This window comes from Pleurodeles waltl, chromosome 2_2, assembly GCF_031143425.1.
Source record: "Pleurodeles waltl isolate 20211129_DDA chromosome 2_2, aPleWal1.hap1.20221129, whole genome shotgun sequence".
Lineage (NCBI taxonomy): Eukaryota > Metazoa > Chordata > Amphibia > Caudata > Salamandridae > Pleurodeles > Pleurodeles waltl.
This window is the reverse complement of record NC_090439.1, coordinates 847,344,880-847,364,933: the sequence shown is the minus strand read 5'-3', so window position 1 is coordinate 847,364,933 and position 20,054 is coordinate 847,344,880. Positions and strand designations below refer to the sequence as shown.

Here is a 20,054-nt window from a genome sequence, read left to right as displayed (position 1 = left end):
TAACATGTTATGCAATTGCAGGGAACTGAGATGTATGAGACACAAAAACCAGAGGATACAGGACTCACCAAAAGGAAATGGAATGCACAGATCCCAGACCTGCAGTTTTTCTGACAGCATCCTGAAAGATCCCACATGCATCAGAGTTGGCAAATCCTATGGAATGCATGTTCATCACGCACATGTTGCCAAGAGCCTGGCAAGCTGTAAGATTTGAGTACAGCTGCAAGAAAAACACAAGGTAAATTAACAATCATGTTGACCATAACAATCGTTTAAAGAGAATGGTATTCTCCATATGCATTATTTCTGGACTAAGCAGTATGATTATAATGCAACACGGATTTGAAACAAACAATATGAATCTCAGCGTTCATGGCATTACTTCTACCTAATGAAAGCGAACCTATGGTAAAGGAATCCCACAGATGAAAAGAAGCGGTGAACTGAATAGTTTTAGTATATTCTTCTACTTAAAACAGAACTTTCCTGAATATGATAACATATAATTTTGGTTGCATTATTATGCATTGCGGAAGTGACAATCATGTCCTCGACAATACATATATTGTTTCTTAACGTAAAGTGGAGCATCAAAATTGCATTACTGCAGGTGCATTTACAGTAGAAAATTGATAGTTTATGTATGTGTTTTCTAATGTTTTGATTTAATATGCTGATTTGTAGTACACATGCACATTTATATTTGTGTATCAATTATGGTGCTGTGATGTAACTGCATATAATCATGTTTCAGAATAATTGTAAAATGCACATATCATCATGTATTTCAAATGTGAATTAATGCCTTATTAAGTTAGCATAACGATAGGTGTAACACATTTGATTTCTTGTGTCTAACCTTTAAAGTGAAGTGTTGCTCGCATGGCAATATTCTTTCTTTGCAGGTGCGTCCGTAAAAGTCTACAGTTAAGAAAAAGCATATTGTGTGTTTGAGATAGTGCGGACCAGGAGCGCTAACGAACTGAGAAGAAAAAACTCCTGTTTGTGTACCAGACACCAAGAGACACAAGTTTGTCTGATTTTCAACTCGTGAGGTGAAAAAGAATCAGCAGGAGATGGTATTCTTGAAGTCAAAGGTGTCACCCAAAGATAATGATTGGATCAAAATTGACAGAACAGCTCAGGAACCCATCGATTTATTCTTATTATGAGAGATTGTTGCAGGTTTTCAAGCAGTATAATGGAATAGAGACGCTTGAGCAAAGGATATGGGACATTCTGTGTCAAGGTTTGTGACAGGATAGAGACTTGAAATTAGCATGATGATTTAGCAACATTTGATATGTTGGCAGAATAAATCAGTTGCTGAGATGTTGAGATATGCAAAGTACTGCAGTGATGAAATAGAGATGAAACAGACAAAACTGTAGGAAACATTGATGGTTGCGCAGATGAAGGTTGCTCAGAGAAGTCGGCAGGTCCAGCCTTTTGTAGGGAATGTTGTTGCAATGCAGGGTGGAGGTAGAGGTGCCCCTGTTGACCCTAGTACAGGGCTGGATCTGAGTAGTCTAAAGAAGACAAATCCTGGTCATTTCTGCAACAAGTTGGAGAACTGGAAGAGGGAATGTAGTCTTAATCCAGCTAATCAACTCCAAAATTCAGGGTTTGTATAGCCCAGAGTAATAACCACATACAGATGCAATATATGCACAGAGAGGGCAGAATTTGAATGTACCACTACCTCCAGTGATGCAAGTTCTACAACCTGATTCTGTTTGAGATTCAATGTGAGGCCGAGTGGTTCACGGTTATCGATTACTGCAAGGCTTTCTTTTCTATACCTTTGTATGAAGACAGTCACTTCCTCTTAGCATTTTGGTTTGGCAATCATGTCTTGGCATTGTGCCAAGTCCCACAAGGGTATACCAAGCATCCCTCCATCTTTAACCAGGGTCTCAACAAGAATTTGTAGTCTTTGGCCATGCCCTGCAACACAGTCCTAGTTCAATATATTGATGACCTACTAGTGGCAATGAATACTCAAGAAGCCTGCAAGCAAGATACAATTGCATTGTTTAACCACCTTGCTGAGAATGGACATAAAAGTGGCCCAAGGCAAACTGCAATACTGTCAGAAAGAGGTCCAGTATCTCGGATATCACATTGAGAAAGGAAAGTGTCACAAGGGAAGATTTCGGCAACTATGAAAATGAATCCGCCAACTACCCAGAGAGAAGTCAGGATGTTTTTGGGAATGGTGGGCTACTGTCGCCAGTGGATACCCAACTTTTTCCCAGTGGCTGAGCCTTTGCAGAGGCTAACACACAAGGATGCGTCTGATAGACCCAGTACCCAGGGTTAACAATTGCTTGATGCCTTCCTAGAGCTGAGAGAAATTCTCTGTCATGCTCCAGCACTGGGAATGATTGATTACAATAGTCATTTGCACTTCTCTGCTGGGAGAAGGAGGGCTGCGCTCTCTCGGTGCTTGCAAGGTTACACAGAAATGCCAGAAGGCCTGTGGTCTATTTCTTTGCTATTCTTGATCCTGTAGCTTCTGCACTGCCAGGCTGCCTTAAAGCGGTGGCAGCCGTCAGTGTTAGCATAGCGAGGTGTAAAACCATAGACATGGGTCACCTATTAACTGTTTAAGTTCTGGCATTCTGTTGAGCTGTTGTTGACAAGGACTAGAACCCAGCATTTGACAAGTAGACAACTTAATAAGTATGAATAGACCATTTTTGTTGCAGAAAATGTGACTGTCAATCGCTGGTCTAAATCCTGATACACTGTTACCTGTACCAGACAATAAAAATAATGATTGTGAAGTGGAGCATGATTATTTCAATGTTACTGAAGTATGCACCAAGTACCAACCCAAGACTAGATCTACGCGATGAGCCATTGCTGGAGTCTGATTTTGTGCTATATGTGGATAGCTTGTGTTTACGAGCCAATGGAGAAAGTTTGAGAGCTGCTTATGCAGTCTGCACAATCTTAGGAGTTGTTGAAGCTTTCTGGCTTCAAGAAATATTTTCTGCACAACTGGCTGAACTGATTGTTCTTACTAGAGCCTGCTGTGTTTCAGACAGCTGAAATTGACAATTTTCAGTAATAGGCAGTATGGCTTTTGTGCTGTGCAAGACTTCAGAAAGTTAAGGTCCCAGAGGGGGTTTATGATCTCATCCAGATCGCCAAGCTGGAATGGTGAAAAAGTGAGAAATCTTCAAGAGGATTTACAGATGCCTGCACAGGTTGCAGTGGTCAAGTGCCCTGCACACCGTGATGGAAATGATCATGTATCATTAGGCAATAAATATGCTGGTGAGGTCACAAAGTACTGTGCTCACAATGTCTGTGCCTTTAATGGAGAGATAACCAATGAGGGAATGAAAGGAACCAATTAAAAATTTTGTTAACAACTGCAGACACATGGGAAGAGGAAAAGAGGCTTTAGGAGGAGGTGTCAGAGGAAGAACACCAAAGTTGGGTACAGAGCAGGCTACGTCAAGAGAGGATTATGACATTTGTGGTTCAGTGCATGGAAGACCTGTGTTGCCAAATAGTTTGTTGCCTCCAATGGCTAAGCATTTAATTGGTCCTGCTCATGTTGGTAGAGATGCCATGGTGCGACTGTTTAGGCAAACATGGTTTAATACAAAGTGCAGACTGATGGCTGAAGCGTTGTGTCACAGATGTTGTTGTGGGCCAGCAGAACAATGTTGGAAAAAGAACTGCAGTAACACTGAGTCCTATATGAAGATCAGGAAGTCCCTTTAACAGGATGCATTTGGATTTTATAGAGATACCTGTGTGTTACAAGATGAGATATGTCCTGGTGGCCATGTGTGTCTTCTCACGTTGGGTTGAAGCTTACCCGACCAGAAGAAATGACAGTCTCACAGTAGCAAAGTTGTTAAGAGAACACATTCCAAGACTCAAGTATCCAACTTCTCTAGAGTTAGACTGAGGGACCCATTTTAATAATGAGGTCCTGAGACTGTTGTGCCAGCATTTTAAGTGGAACAGAGACTACACTGCAGCCATAGACCTGAGGCTTTGGGTCTTGCTGAACAGGCTAATGGAACCCTGAAATCAAGATTGACAAAAGTGTGTGCTTCAACATCTTTGAAATGGCCTGATGCTTTGCCCCTTGTATTGATGAGTCTTTACAGTGTACCTGATCAGAGGACAGAACTGTCTCCCCATGAGATCATCACGGGCAGAGCTTTGAGTTTGACAGATATTCCAGCAAATGCACTTGTGAACATTACAGATTATATGATTCTTGATTACTGCAAAGGGCTAGCTGATGTGGTGCGTTATGTATCTCATCAGGTAGGAGCTGCCACAGCCCCTCCACATCAGGAACAGAACCATGATCTCAGTCCAGGAGACTGGGTACTGGTGAATAAACAAGTAAGGAAGATGTGTTTTGAGCCTCGTTGACATGGGTCCTATCAAGTTATCTTGGTGACGACAGCTGTTAAATGTGGCGGTCTCCCTAACTGGATACACGCTTCCCATACTTGCAGAGTTAGGTAGCCCCTTGATGTGACAGCATCTCTTCCAAAAGTACCAGTGGTGACACAGAAACGCAGCGGGAGCAGATTGGTCAAGGTGTTGGTGATCAAACAGAGCAAGAAACAACACATGATCAGTCTGAGGGGGGTCTGGAGAGATCCACAGTTGAAACTGAGACAGAAGAGTCTCGTCCTGTAGTAGTGAATGAATGAAATTCAGATTTGGACCATGATGAAGGACCTACTGCTGTGAGAAAGTGAGTGGAAGCTGGAGACCGTTGGCCCAGAAGGTAAGGAAGAGGGAAACAATCTACCCAAAGAATGTGTGCCATAGACTATTCCAGAGGACACTGAGAACTCTGATCTGAGTAAAAGTGAAAATGAACGATTAGCACTGAGGCGATCTAAAAGAACTAAAGTGCCCTGTCCGAGATACTCTTCACCTGAATTGGCATACTTTGCTGCAAATGACAAAGAGAGGGTGTTTTTGGAATAACGCTGCAGATCCAACTGAAACCTCCTTGAACTTAATATTGTGCTCGAATCCCTTCGAGTTTTCTGTGTTGTTGGATAGACAGACTTTTCACTTTGGATGCGAGTATTAGTGAATTTGAACTGTGCCTTATTTAGAGACTATGCATTGACTTTGTTAGGGAATGAAGAAGCCCGAGTCTGCAGAAGAAGGGAGGGTTGTCCTTTTAGAAGAGCACAGGGTAGGGCTAAGGAAGACTCACAAGGACCTTGTAAATAAATCTGTTGCAATTCATTATATTAACTATGTTTTGCTGCTTTGCACAAGTGGAACTTAAACGAACCATCACTGCTGCTGCATTTTATTGAAACAGGTCTTTGGTTTAGAGAAATCATGGAACTTGGAAGCAATAACACTAGTAGATGTAGAAACACACTAACAGATTGTTATTTCTAACATTTATAATAATAATAGTTTTGATTATAGGATTGAGTTTACCTACACATTCTAGTATAGAGAACTTTATATCTACAAGTGCCCCTAAGAACCCATTTCCTGCTGATCACAGAGTGCACTTAGAAAATGAGAAAGATTTGCACACAGACACTTCTAGAGGAGATCTTTTATCAAATGTTTATTATAAATGTCTTTATGATTTATGAGTATATTGACACTATGGATGCAAGGGATTGCTACATTTGTACGTAATTACCTACTTCCATTTCAGAAGGTACCACTTATCATCACATTTCTTTGACCTATGGAGTTTACTGTAGTCTTTTATTCAGCATATTTTAGAGACAGGAAGACTTTCAATATTATTTCTTAAACTATGATCTAGATCTTCAAGAAGTTCCTTTGTTTAAACATCTGAATAAAAATCCTTATTTTAAGGGTGCAGAAATAGCAGGTACATACTTTAAATCTCTCACGATATTGGACACTGCATAATTTGACTTGTGACAAGAATGAAGTAGAGAAGACATTTTTGAATCTTGCTGAGAGATTTAGGCTCTTATTAAGAATTTGGCGAGCGACGGAGGCTGCCCGCCAAATTCTTTGGGTCAGAAAACCGCAACTCTGGTTTTCCGCCCCCCCGGCCCTATTATGAGTTTTCCGCTGGGTCAGCGGACGGAAACAGGGTTTCACCTGCTGGCCCAGTGGAAAACTCACAACAACATTGACACAGGCTCAGTGCGCCAGGTGCGACAGCATCTGTCATGCTTTTCACTGCCCGTAATTCGGGCAGTGAAAAGTACAACAGGGCTGTCCATGGGGGCCCCTGCACTGCCCATGCCAAGTGCCTAGGTATGCCAAGTGCCTAGTGCCCCCAGCACCCCATATCCACCAGCCTTTGCATGGCAGTAGGACCGCCATGCAAAAGCCGGCGGAAAGGGTACTCGTAATCCCCAGGGCATCGCTGCCATGGAGGAGTAAGACTGCCGGCACCATCAGGCTGTTGACTGGTAGCAACCTGGCGGTGCCAGTGGTCGGACCATGGCAGCTCCGCCAGAGTCGTAATGTGGAGGCCAGACCGCTACTTTGGTGGCTGTCCGACCTCCACCGTGAGTCTGGCGGTCCCAGGACTGCCAGACTCATAATGAGGGGCTTAGGGTCTAAGCCTGAAACAGATTCAAATTCAAAAGCTCTTTATTCGGCCAAGGGTTGACCATAAAAGAAAATGCATGACCTGTTAAAAACACCCAACACATTAATACGAAGAATGTAAGAACCATAAGACACATTCTGTGTTATAGCAGCAAGAACTAGTCAGAGCAACACATAAAATGAAGGACAGTTTTAGCTGTGCTTTAAACTTTGGGTTGGCAATAATTTAAGATTTTAAAAACAGCAGTCAGATACGTACGTTAAAAATAAAAGCTCATAGTAAGAGTCATACAGAATACAGATTAATTAAAAGAGAGCGAGGAATCAATCATGACATATAAATATGTGCAAGTAACAGATACTATTAAAAAAAATAGGAAGGCCTTGTTTTAATCAACGGATAAAAGTGGGCCGCGCCAAAAGCTAACCATCCATTGATTTTCTGCATATCACAGTGGTTTAAAAAAGATGACCCTCAAACATATATCATGGCTGTTCAACAACTGCAAATGAAATGGCATTTCTCTAAATTTACGATGGCCCAAATTGCTCCCATACATGCAGATAAAGACCTTAAAAGACAGCATAGGTGGAATAGAGAAAAAACTGAACATTAAGTGAGGGAAACCAACCAGCATTAGATTGGCAGCATAAGGGAATGATGTGTATTAAAATTGACCAAAGTTAATTAGATCTATTGTTTATTGGAACGAGTGAATGTGAACACACCTTTTAAGCGAATTATTTTTAGATGGAAAGGATCATGTGATTCCTGGAGTATACGTTATTTGTGGAAAGAATGCTTATTTCAAATTGCCCAAGGGATGGTATGGTACATGTTATTTAGGTATAGTATTTCAGAAGATTTATCACATGGAACATTTTGAAAATTGTCTACGGGAAACAAAACTTAGAACTGAGAAAGGTGCAAGTGCTGGAGAAGTGGTGCAATATATTTTTGGTGCATCTATTCCATATGTAGAGATATTTCTGAATGATGTGAAAATTGGAAAGTTGTCTAGCATAGTGGATAAAGCGGCAATGAGTACAGCCAATTCCTTGTTGCTTGTAAATACTTAGATGGTAGCGATAAGATCTATAGTTTTGTAGAACCGACTTGAGTTAGACCTTCTCACAAAAGAGGGTGGAGTCTGCCGGATGCTAAAAGTTTAGCAATGCTGTAATTACATCCCAGACGAAAACAATAAGTTAGAGAAATACATTTAGAACATTACTAGGTTGAAGAATGATTTGAAGGAATTTGAAGCAACGGGTGCATGGGAGGATACTGGAGATGGATTTGCTGCTGTAGGCAGATGGTTTGGAAACTTGAAAAGTGGAATTGTGGGTTCTATTCTGAAGCCGTTGCTGGTTATTGACATTTGTGCAATAGTTAAATAGTTGTGGGTTTTAGCATTTTTCAGAAGATGAACTTTAGATCGGCAAACAAGAGAAAGGGAGCAGATGTTGAGCTGGAAGAGCATCAGTGTAAATGTTATGATGACATGAAGCACCTGGAGGAGTCTAGACAGAAAATGATGAAAACTACAAGGTTCTAGTCGGTCTCAATAAAGGATTTTATTATGATTGTGATGACTAATTCATCATTATGGGGCGACAGTAACGCATAATTGTGGTTGCAAGTAAATGTGTTACAGACGTGACATAAGCATGTAATTGACAATATGTATATTTTGTACCTTATCATTCGTATGTAAAGTGGAGCATTAAATTGTATTACTGGAGGTACATTCATAGTAGAAAATTGGTAGTTTATGTATATATGTGTTCTGACGTTTTGATTTTAACATGCTGAATCGTAGTACACGTGCACATTTATGTTTGTGTAATCTAATTAGGGTACTATGGTGTAACCGCATATAATCATGTTTCATTTCAAATTCTTGTTTCCATTTATGATTATAAGATGAACTTATAATCACCTGTTTGAATGTGCATTATCGCTTTATTAAGTTAGTGTTGTATTATACTTTTGTAAAGTATAAATAATGAAGGAAATTTTCTCTGTAAATAGGTTTATCCATGGGAACAGTTTAATAGGAATTATTATAGAACGTAGTATGTCCCATTCCCCTTTTCCCCTTAGAGTGGAACATTCTGACAGTCAGAGGGACAGGAGTTGACAGTAGAATGTTGATGATGAGAGTCATAGGAGAAGGCTGTGGGAAGAGCTAGAAAGGTGGAGCAGTATAGATGGGAAATAAAGACTGGCACTGAAGAAACTATATTGGCGTCTTTATAACACGGACGACGAGTTAAGTGCGTAAGGGGGCACTCTCATCTCTACCCCCTTATTGGTGCTTCTTCATCATTTTTGACTCTAAAGGTACACTTATTCTGTTCCTTGCTCATACAACTATAATAGGTTTCCCACTTAAATTGACAATAGTCGTTTAAGCGCATTTTAATATACCTCGCCAAGCTTTACAGAAAAGGAATGAGACATTAATCTGAACTGGGTTCGATTTCCCTTTTTCCAATTTTGGCAGAGCACTGAGACCCGGTCATTCCTTTGAGTCAGCCGGCTCGCGGCTGTCTCCAATATTTACAAGTGTGAGGTGCACTACTGAAGCGCAAATCCTTTTGTGACGGCTCAGTGAGAGCCAGTCATTTCTTCGAATCAGCCGGCGCAGGTATCTTCAATACACAGCCGTTTTTCCTCTCTTCGCGGGCTGTCGACTTCGAACGCAGGACTGCTTACCTGACTTCGCATCTATAACTCCGAGGTCTTCCTTGCTGACAGATCGAGCATTTTAACGCTCATTTTGCCGATCAGGCTTTCATCTCAGAACACTCGAAATCATACCTGACAGAAAGCCTGTGCTACCTGCACCGCGTTTTGGATCTTTACAGCACGTTGAACACTGGGTGCACTCTCTGACAGGCACAGCTTTCAAGGACAAACCGGATAGCCTGTTGGTGTGAAACGCTGACAGGCACAGCTTCTTCCTTACAGCTCATTGGACGCTGGGCGCACTTGCTGACAGGCACAGCTTTCAGGGACAAAGTGGATAGCTTGTTGGTGTGAGACGCTGACAGACACAGCTTCTTCCTTGTTTTGATTTGCATGGTGGGAAATGTTATCCTCAAGTTCTTTCCTCTAATTTACTACAAAGACTAGATCGTGTCTTATTAGGTTTTGTTTACCAAATTTCAATGCCATATTCTTTTAGATAAATCTTATTTACACAAGTAAGTAGCTTTTATCCGTTATAAGTCTACATATACATCTGTACATTGTATTTTCGATTGATTCATGATGGCTGCTGCAGTAATGTCCCAACCAATTCCATTTTTAAATGAAGTTGGAGAACCTAATGTTCCATGGAAAGAAAGGTTCAAAATATTTGAATCATATTTAATTGTCATGGGGGGGGACAAATTTAGCCTGGTTAGAAAACAACACATATTATTACACAATCTAGGAACACATGGTAGGAGAATGTATGATTCTTTGCCTGAACCTTATATACCGGAGGGACAGGTGCAAGATGAATATGTCACCACATACATTAAATTAGAAAAACAATTCGGAGACAGAATTAATATTGTATTAGAACGTCATACATTTTTCTGTCGTACTTAAGGTAAACAAGAAAGTGTAACTAATTATGTTGCTGCTTTATGGGGATTAAGCACTTTATTATGTAATTTTTCGAATCTTAATGACTTTCTTATTCGGGACCAATTAGTTCGATGCACTAATAATATAAAAATTCAAGAGAAATTATTACAAAAGCAGCCAAATTTGCAAGAAGCAATTGAGATTGCGAAATCCATTGAGCATACCGCCATTTGCTTACAAGAAATTAGATCCCTACCTTCTTTCGAACAGGTTACAGAAATCAAAGAGAATTTAGGGGATGAGAAAGTTCTCAAGATTAAAAGTGGAGATAAACTACTTCAAAAAAACAATAATTCAAATTTAGGTCTGAAATGCTATTGTTGCGGGAGCAGCAGGCATCTAGCAAATTCGATCTCTTGCCAAGCCAGGACAACCATTTGTAGGAAGTGCAACAAAAAAGGCCACTTTGCTAGGGTTTGTAGGGACATGTCCAGATCTGAGAGACCCTTTGACAGTAAGAAATTGGATGACAGCTCTCGAGAAGTTAAAAAGATTATCCTACAGGTTAAAAATGAAGAGTTTATTCCCTCTCAATACCCGGAGTGTAAGGTTTTCATTGATGGCAATCCGATAAAAGTCTTTGCTGACTCATGCTCGCCTTTCACTATTATAAATGCATGGACTTTGACAAAACTGGTGATGGAACGGTTTCCAAATTATTAAAACCAGACATTAATCCCAAAGGCTACAACAAGGACCCTATTCCTCCTAAAGGCATGTTCAGAGCCCTTATTTCGTTCAAGGACCAATCCATGTGGTAGAGGAGGGCTCCAGTCTATTGGGTTGGCAGCATCAGAGGGAGCTAGGAATTAAATTGGATCCAAACAATCCGGAGCAAGTTTTGATCATCGACAAACCCAACTCGGAAGAACACATTTTTCAGGAGTTCCCAGAAGTTTTTAGTGAGAAGTTGGGTTTACTGAAAGGCTTTCAACATGAAATCAAGTTGAAACCCAAATTTAGACCCATTGTTCATAAAACCAGACCGGTACCCATTTACTTAAAGATGCCCTTAGAAAGGAACTTGAGAGATTGGAATCCCTGGGTATAATCCAACCTATTGAAAGCTCTGAATGGTTATTTCCCATCGTTATTGCTAAAAAAAATAATTGCAATGACATCAGCGTTGTTAGACCTGACAGCCTTAGGGTAGTCACCCCTAACTTTTTGCCTGCCTCCCTCCACTTTTTGGACACTGTTTTTGCTGGTTTTTAGACTCTGCGCACTTTTACCACTGCTAACCAGTGCTAAAGTGCATATGCTCTCTCCCTTAAAACATGGTAACCTTGAATCATACCTGATTGGACTATTAATTTACTTATAAGTCCCTAGTAAGGTGCACTTCATGTGCATAGGGCTGGTAAATTAAATGCTACTAGTGGGCCTGCAGCACTGGTTGTGCCACCCACTTAAGTAGCCCCTTTTCCTTGTCTCAGGCCTGCCATTGCAAGGCCTGTGTGTGCAGTTTCACTGCCACCTCGACTTGGCATTTAAAAGTACTTGCCAAGCCTAGAACTCCCCTTTTTCTACATATAAGTCACCCTTAATGTGTGCCCTAGGTAACCCCTAGAGCAGGGTGCTGCGTAGGTAAAAGGCAGGACATGTAACCTGGGTAGTTATATGTCCTGGTAGAGTAAAACTCCTAAATTCGTTTTTACACTACTGTGAGGCCTGCTCCCTTCATAGGCTAACATTGGGGCTGCCCTCATACACTGTTGAAGTGGCAGCTGCTGATCTGAAAGGAGCAGGAAGGTCATATTTAGTATGGCCAGAATGGTAATACAAAATCCTGCTGACTGGTGAAGTCGGATTTAATATTACTATTCTAGAAATGCCACTTTTAGAAAGTGAGCATTTCTTTGCACTTAAATCTTTCTGTGCCTTACACTCCACGTCTGGCTGGGCTTGGTTGACAGCTCCTTGTGCATTCACTCAGACACACCCCAAACACAGGGTACTCAGCCTCACTTGCATACATCTGCATTTTGAATGGGTCTTCCTGGGCTGGGAGGGTGGAGGGCCTGCTCTCACACAAACGACTGCCACACCCCCTACTGGGACCCTGGCAGACAGGATTGAACTGAAAGGGGACCTGGTGCACTTCTTAGCCACTCTTTGAAGTCTCCCCCACTTCAAAGGCACATTTGGGTATAAAACAGGGCCTCTGCCCTACCTCATCAGACACTTGCTGGAGAAGAAACCTGAACCAGAAACTACATCCTGCCAAGAAGAACTGCCTGGCTGCTCAAAGGACTCACCTGTCTGCTTTCTACAAAGGACTGCTGCCTTGCTGTTGGCCTGCTGCCTTGCTGAACTCTTGTCTGGCTGTGAAAGTGCTCTCCAAGGGCTTGGATAGAGCTTGCCTCCTGTTCCCTCAAGTCTAAGGACCAAAAAGACTTCTCTTTTTCACTTGGACGCTCCGTGCGCTGAAAATTTCGACGCACAGCTTGTTCCGCGGCGAGAAAAACGCCGCACACCGACGCGACGCCCTCGGGACGACCGGAAATCCGACGCACGGCTTCGCAAGGACAACGCCGCCCGACCTCTAGAGGAGAAATTGACGCGACGCCTGCCGTGAGATCGTAATTTCGACGCGCAGCCCCGCAGAACGACGGGCAGCCGGAAAACAAGCAGGAAAATCCACGCACAGACCCGGGACATCTGGTAATCCCCGCGATCCACAGAAAGAGACTGTCCGAGCGCCGGAAAACGACGCCCGACTCCCCGCGTGAAAAATAACGACGCAAGTCCGTGTGTGCTGGGGAGAAATCGACGCACACACCCTTTTTCCACGCATCTCTTCTTTTGTGGCCCTCTGAGGAGATTTTCCACTCTAAACCAGGTACTTGTGCTTGAAAAAGACTTTGTTTACATTTTAAAGACTTAAGACACTTTATATCAATTTTCAGTGATATCTCTACAATTTCACATTGCAACTTTATTCTTTTTGACCTACAATTATCCTGATAAATATTATATATTTTTCTAAACACTGCGTGGTGTATTTTTGTGGTGGTATTGTATGATTTATTGCACAAATACTTTACACATTGCCTTCTAAGTTAAGCCTGACTGCTCGTGCTAAGCTACCAGAGGGTGGGCACAGGATAATCTTGGATTGTGTGTGACTTACCCTGACTAGAGTGAGGGCTTTTGCTTGGACAGGGGGTAACCTGACTGCCAACCAAAAACCCCATTTCTAACATTGGTGATCAGCGGTGAGGATAGGACTTGTATTTGTGCAGTGACATACAGTAGCTAAGTATTTCACTACCTACCCACAGTTGAAGGTCAACTTGGTTTTTATCTCTTTTTGCAAATCCGTTTTTCTCCTGACAATTTTCAAAAACTAAATCCTCACTCAACATGTCTCTGACTGGGTCTCAGACAGGGGACTTTTACCTAGTCCAGTTGGATACATATACGGTCAAACAACTAAGAGGATTCTGCAGAGCATTGAGGGTACCCACCCAAGGGGCCTCCAGAAAGGAGGACTTTCAAGTGGCGCTGAGGGCCTGGGCAGAAGCCCATTTAGAGGATGATGAGGAAGAGGAGCCAGAAAATGGCCCCTCAGAAGAATTTTCACTATCTGTGGATGGTGTTACCACTGCAATTGTGCCCCCTTCCAGACCAGGGAGCAGTGTCTCTGTGCAAAGCCTGACCGCAGAGGAAAGGAGAGAAGAAAGGGAGTTGCAATTGCAAATGGCAAAACTGAAAATTGAGGCTCAACAGGAGGAGAGAAGGGCAGAAAGAGAAGCCAAGCAAGCTGAGGCTGAAAGAGCAGCCAAACAAATTGAAGCCGAAAGAGAAACCAAACAGGTGGAGGCTGAGAGAGATTTTGCTGAAAAGAAACTATTGTTGGCTTATGAACTGAGTCTCAAGGAGCTGGAGATCAAGGCAAGACAGTCTGAATCCAGCAATAATGGTGGCAGCATACTGACAGGACCTGCTGGAGAAAAGGTTCGTATACCCAAAAATGTGGTGCCCAGTTTTGTGGTGGGAGATGACATAGATAAATGGTTAGCTGCTTATGAAGTTGCACTAAGGGCTCATGAGGTTCCTGAAGGGCAATGGGGGGGTAGCTATGTGGGGTTATGTACCGCCATTGGGGAGGGATACACTCCTCACATTGGATCAACCTGATCAAAACACATACCCACTTCAGAAAGCCACTTTACTTGCCAAGTTTGGACTGACCCCTGAGGGATACCGTCAGAGGTTCAGGGACAGCACCAGACAAACCACACAAACATGGGTAGATTTCTTTAACTTCTCCAGTAAGGCACTGAATGGATGGGTGCGGGGCAACAAAGTAGCTGATTATAAAGGTTTATATGACTTAATTCTAAGAGAGCATATGCGCCAGCACTTAGTGGATAGCAAGCTGACTGATCCCAGGAAGCTTGCTGAGGAGGCGGACCTCTGGGTTAGCACCAGAGTGTCCAAGAAGGTACCTGGGGGGGACTCCCACAAAGGTGGTCAGGGTTCCCAACAGAAGAAAGAGGGGGGAGATAAACTTGCAGATAAGGAACTCTCCAAAGGCCCCCAAAAGAATTCCCAGGGAGGGGGTGGCAACCCTTCCTTTTCCAAATTTGGGAAAAAGCCAGGGACATATGACAGGTCAGGGAAATCTAACCCCAAATGCATGGAGTGTTACCAGTATGGTCACTATAAAGGCGATCCCCAGTGCCCCAAGAGGGCACCGTCCACTACCGGACAGGCACCTGGGTTGACTAGTGTAGCACTCGGGGGGGAGATGGACCCAGATAGCTTTGGGGAACAGGTAGAGATTTCCCTAGTGTCCCTGGGAGAAGGGGAAATGGTGCCCACGGTCCACATGCCCAAAAATACTTCCAAGTACCGGCAGTGGGTCACCATTGATGGGCAGAAGGTGGAGGCTCTGCGTGACACAGGAGCCAGTATGACTACTATCAAGAGTCAGCTGGTGTCAACAGAGCAGATAGTACCTAATACATTCCACCAGGTCATAGTCGCTGACAATCGCGAGAGTCACCTACCGGTGGCTCTGGTTCCCTTTGAGTGTGGGGGGGGTCTCTGGTACTCTGAAAGTAGCTGTGAGTCCTGCCATGCCTGTAGATTGTCTGTTAGGCAATGATCTTGAGCATACTGCTTGGAAAGAAGTGGAGCTCAAGTCTCACCTGAAGATGTCAGGGTTACCTGAGTGGGTCTGCATGACCACACGGTCCATGGCTGACCGCGAGGGAAGTCAAGGGCGTCTGGAGCCTGGAACGATGGCCCAGAGAGCTGCCAAGAGGAGGGACCAGGGGCGCGGGAAACCGGCCCCAGAAGTTCCCGCAGTGGCTGACGGGGCTCCTGAGGAGGAGGCTCCCGAGCCAACTGGGGAAGACATTGCCACCCTAGGTGACTTACCTGAGCTTGCTGGCTGGCAAGTTGAGGGTGGACCCACCAGGGAGGAATTCTGCAAGGCGCAGAAAGAATGTCCCACTCTAGAAGGTCTGAGGAAACAAGCCTCAAACCAGGCGGCAGGTGACACCTCTGGCGATCACCACCTACATTGGGAGAATGATCTCCTCTACAGTGAGCTTAAGGTTCCGGCCTTTGGGGCAGCACGTACGCTGGTGGTCCCCCAATGTTACCGAACCTTCCTACTGGGTCTGGCTCACGACATTCCCCTGGCAGGACATTTGGGGCAAGGCAAGATCTTTGACAGGTTTGTCACCCACTTTTATTGGCCCAAAATGAGGACACACTCAGATAAATTCTGCAGATCTTGTCCTACCTGCCAGGCCAGTGGTAAAGCAGGAAAAAGGGTTAAAAGCCCCCTGATTCCACTTCCTGTCGTTGGCACCCCCTTTGAAAGGGTGGGCATTGACATTGTTGGACCCTTGGACCCCAAAACTGCCTTAGGCAACAGGTTCATCCTGGTTTTGGTGGACCATGCCACCCGTTACCCAGAGGCAATCCCTCTGAGGACCGTAACTGCACAGGTGGTGACCAGAACTCTGATGGGGATATTTACCCGTGTGGGATTCCCCAAGGAGATAGTGTCTGACAGAGGCACTAACTTCATGTCTGCATACATGAAGTCTCTGTGGGATGCGTGTGGTGTAACCTACAAGTTCACCACACCCTATCACCCCCAGTCTAATGGTCTTGTGGAGAGATTCAACAAGACCCTGAAAGGCATTATTGGTGGCCTCCCTGAGGCCATGAGGCGTAAGTGGGACGTCCTCTTACCATGCCTTCTCTTTGCTTACAGAGAGGTCACCCAGAGGGGAGTAGGGTTCAGTCCCTTTGAGCTTCTCTATGGGTACCCTGTCAGGGGACCCTTAAGCATTGTCAAGGAGGGATTGGAGAAAGCTCCAAAGGCACCCCCTCAGGACGTGGTCAGCTACATGTTGGCCCTCCGCAACCAGATGACCCGCTTCTGGAAAGAGGCCCAAAGTAACCTTGAGGCCGGTCAAGAGGTAATGAAACACTGGTATGACCAGAAGGCCACCCTGGTAGAGTTTCAACCTGGAGACAAAGTGTGGGTAATGGAGCCAGTAGAGCCTAGAGCTCTCCAGGACCGCTGGTCTGGCCCATTTGAAATCAAGGAGCGGAAAGGGGAGGCCACTTACCTAGTGGACCTCCAAACCCCTAGGAATCCCCTAAGGGTGCTCCATGTGAACCGACTGAAGGCTCATTTTGAGAGGTCGGAGATCAACATGCTTCTGGTCACAGATGAAGGGACGGAAGAGGAGAGTGAACCTCTCCCCGACCTCCTCTCTGCCCAAGAAGGTGATGGGTCAGTAAGCGGGGTCATTCTTTCTGACTCCCTGACTCTAAACCAGAAAGGAGACTGCTATGACCTGTTGGAGCAGTTCTCCCCCCTGTTCTCCCTTACTCCTGGACTGACCCACCTCTGTGTTCATGATATTGACACCGGTGACAGTCTCCCTGTGAAGAACAAAATTTACAGGTTGTCGGATAAGGTGAAGGCCAGCATCAAGGAGGAGGTCTCCAAGATGTTGACTCTAGGGGTTATCGAGAAATCCAGTAGTCCCTGGGCCAGCCCAGTGGTGTTGGTCCCTAAGGCTACTGCCCCAGGTGCGAAGCCAGAACTCCGGTTCTGTGTGGACTACCGGGGTCTCAACTCAGTCACACGGACTGATGCTCACCCCATCCCCTGAGCTGATGAGCTCCTGGACAGGCTGGGCGCTGCCAAGTTCCTGAGTACGTTTGATCTTACTTCAGGGTACTGGCAGATCGCCCTGACTGAGGGGGCTAAGGAAAGATCCGCATTTTCAACCCCTGATGGCCATTACCAGTTCCAGGTGATGCCGTTTGGACTGAAAAATGCCCCCGCTACCTTCCAACGGTTGGTTAACGGGGTCCTAGCTGGCAAGGATGCCTTCTGTGCAGCCTACCTGGATGACATAGCTGTCTACAGTTCCAGCTGGGAGGAACACCTGCTTCACCTCAAGGAGGTGCTTCAGGCCCTGCAACAGGCAGGCCTGACCATCAAGGCTAGTAAGTGCCAGATTGGGCAGGGTTCCGTGGTGTACTTGGGACACCTAGTGGGTGGTGGCAAGGTGCAGCCACTCCAGGCCAAGATTGAAACTATCAAGGCCTGGCAACCACCACGAACGCAGACTGAGGTGAGAGCCTTTTTAGGCCTCACAGGATACTACCGCCGATTTGTCAAGGGCTATGGTACCATTGTGTCACCCTTGACAGAACTCACTTCCAAGAAACAACCTAGGTTGGTGAATTGGACAGAGGCTTGTCAGAAAGCCTTTGATGCCCTGAAGGAAGCCATGTGCACGGCCCCCGTGCTCAAGGCCCCTGACTACTCCCAGGAATTTATCGTGCAGACAGACGCTTCAGAGCATGGCATAGGGGCATTCCTAGCACAGCTAAATGAGGAGGGCCGAGATCAACCGGTAGTCTTTATTAGCAGAAGGCTATTACCACGGGAACAGAGGTGGAGTGCTGTTGAGAGAGAAGCTTTTGCTGTGGTCTGGGCACTGAAGAAGCTAAGACCCTACCTGTTTGGGACGCACTTCCGGGTTCAGACAGACCACAGGCCCCTCAGATGGCTCATGCAGATGAGGGGTGAGAATCCAAAACTCTTGAGGTGGTCCATTTCCCTCCAGGGGATGGACTTTACGGTGGAACATCGCCCAAGGGTTGACCACGCCAATGCTGATGGTCTCTCCAGGTACTTCCGCCTTAGCGATGAGAGCTCCCAGGAGGTCTGGTAGCTCTCCCCACTTTCAGCTGGGGGGGACACATGTTAGACCTGACAGCCTTAGGGTAGTCACCCCTAACTTTTTGCCTGCCTCCCTCCACTTTTTGGACACTGTTTTTGCTGGTTTTTAGACTCTGCGCACTTTTACCACTGCTAACCAGTGCTAAAGTGCATATACTCTCTCCCTTAAAACATGGTGACCTTGAATCATACCTGATTGGACTATTAATTTACTTATAAGTCCCTAGTAAGGTGCACTTCATGTGCATAGGGCTGGTAAATTAAATGCTACTAGTGGGCCTGCAGCACTGGTTGTGCCACCCACTTAAGTAGCCCCTTTTCCTTGTCTCAGGCCTGCCATTGCAAGGCCTGTGTGTGCAGTTTCACTGCCACCTCGACTTGGCATTTAAAAGTACTTGCCAAGCCTAGAACTCCCCTTTTTCTACATATAAGTCACCCTTAATGTGTGCCCTAAGTAACCCCTAGAGCAGGGTGCTGTGTAGGGAAAAGGCAGGACATGTACCTGGGTAGTTATATGTCCTGGTAGTGTAAAACTCCTAAATTCGTTTTTACACTACTGTGAGGCCTGCTCCCTTCATAGGCTAACATTGGGGCTGCCCTCATACACTGTTGAAGTGGCAGCTGCTGATCTGAAAGGAGCAGGAAGGTCATATTTAGTATGGCCAGAATGGTAATACAAAATCCTGCTGACTGGTGAAGTCGGATTTAATATTACTATTCTAGAAATGCAACTTTTAGAAAGTGAGCATTTCTTTGCACTTAAATCTTTCTGTGCCTTACACTCCACGTCTGGCTGGGCTTGGTTGACAGCTCCTTGTGCATTCACTCAGACACACCCCAAACACAGGGTACTCAGCCTCACTTGCATACATCTGCATTTTGAATGGGTCTTCCTGGGCTGGGAGGGTGGAGGGCCTGCTCTCACACAAACGACTGCCACACCCCCTACTGGGACCCTGGCAGACAGGATTGAACTGAAAGGGGACCTAGTGCACTTCTTAGCCACTCTTTGAAGTCTCCCCCACTTCAAAGGCACATTTGGGTATAAAACAGGGCCTCTGCCCTACCTCATCAGACACTTGCTGGAGAAGAAACCTGAACCAGAAACTACATCCTGCCAAGAAGAACTGCCTGGCTGCTCAAAGGACTCACCTGTCTGCTTTCTACAAAGGACTGCTGCCTTGCTGTTGGCCTGCTGCCTTGCTGAACTCTTGTCTGGCTGTGACAGTGCTCTCCAAGGGCTTGGATAGAGCTTGCCTCCTGTTCCCTGAAGTCTCAGGACCAAAAAGACTTCTCTTTTTCACTTGGACGCTCCGTGCGCCTAAAATTTCGACGCACAGCTTGTTCCGCGAAGAGAAAAACGCCGCACACCGACGCTGATCGACGCGACGCCTTCGGGACGACCGGAAATCCGACGCACGGCTTCGCAAGGACAACGCCGCCCGACCTCTAGAGGAGAAATCGACGCGACGCCTGCCGTGAGATCGTAATTTCGACGCGCAGCCCCGCAGAACGACGCGCAGCCGGAAAACAAGCAGGAAAATCCACGCACAGACCCGGGACATCTGGTAATCCCCGCGATCCACAGAAAGAGACTGTCCGAGC

At 45.2% G+C, this 20,054-nt stretch overlaps 1 protein-coding gene across 2 annotated transcripts in view; it reads right to left on the bottom strand.

Moving 5' to 3' along the window:
• The window catches only part of TMEM67 (transmembrane protein 67), a 663,651-nt gene that overhangs the window by 508,744 nt on the left and 134,853 nt on the right, over positions 1-20,054 (bottom strand). For both annotated transcript variants that reach the window (XM_069220469.1, XM_069220470.1), the window contains exon 8: positions 69-223. In XM_069220469.1, the coding sequence (XP_069076570.1) occupies positions 69-223 (155 nt within the window). The remainder of the gene's footprint in view (positions 1-68; positions 224-20,054) is intronic.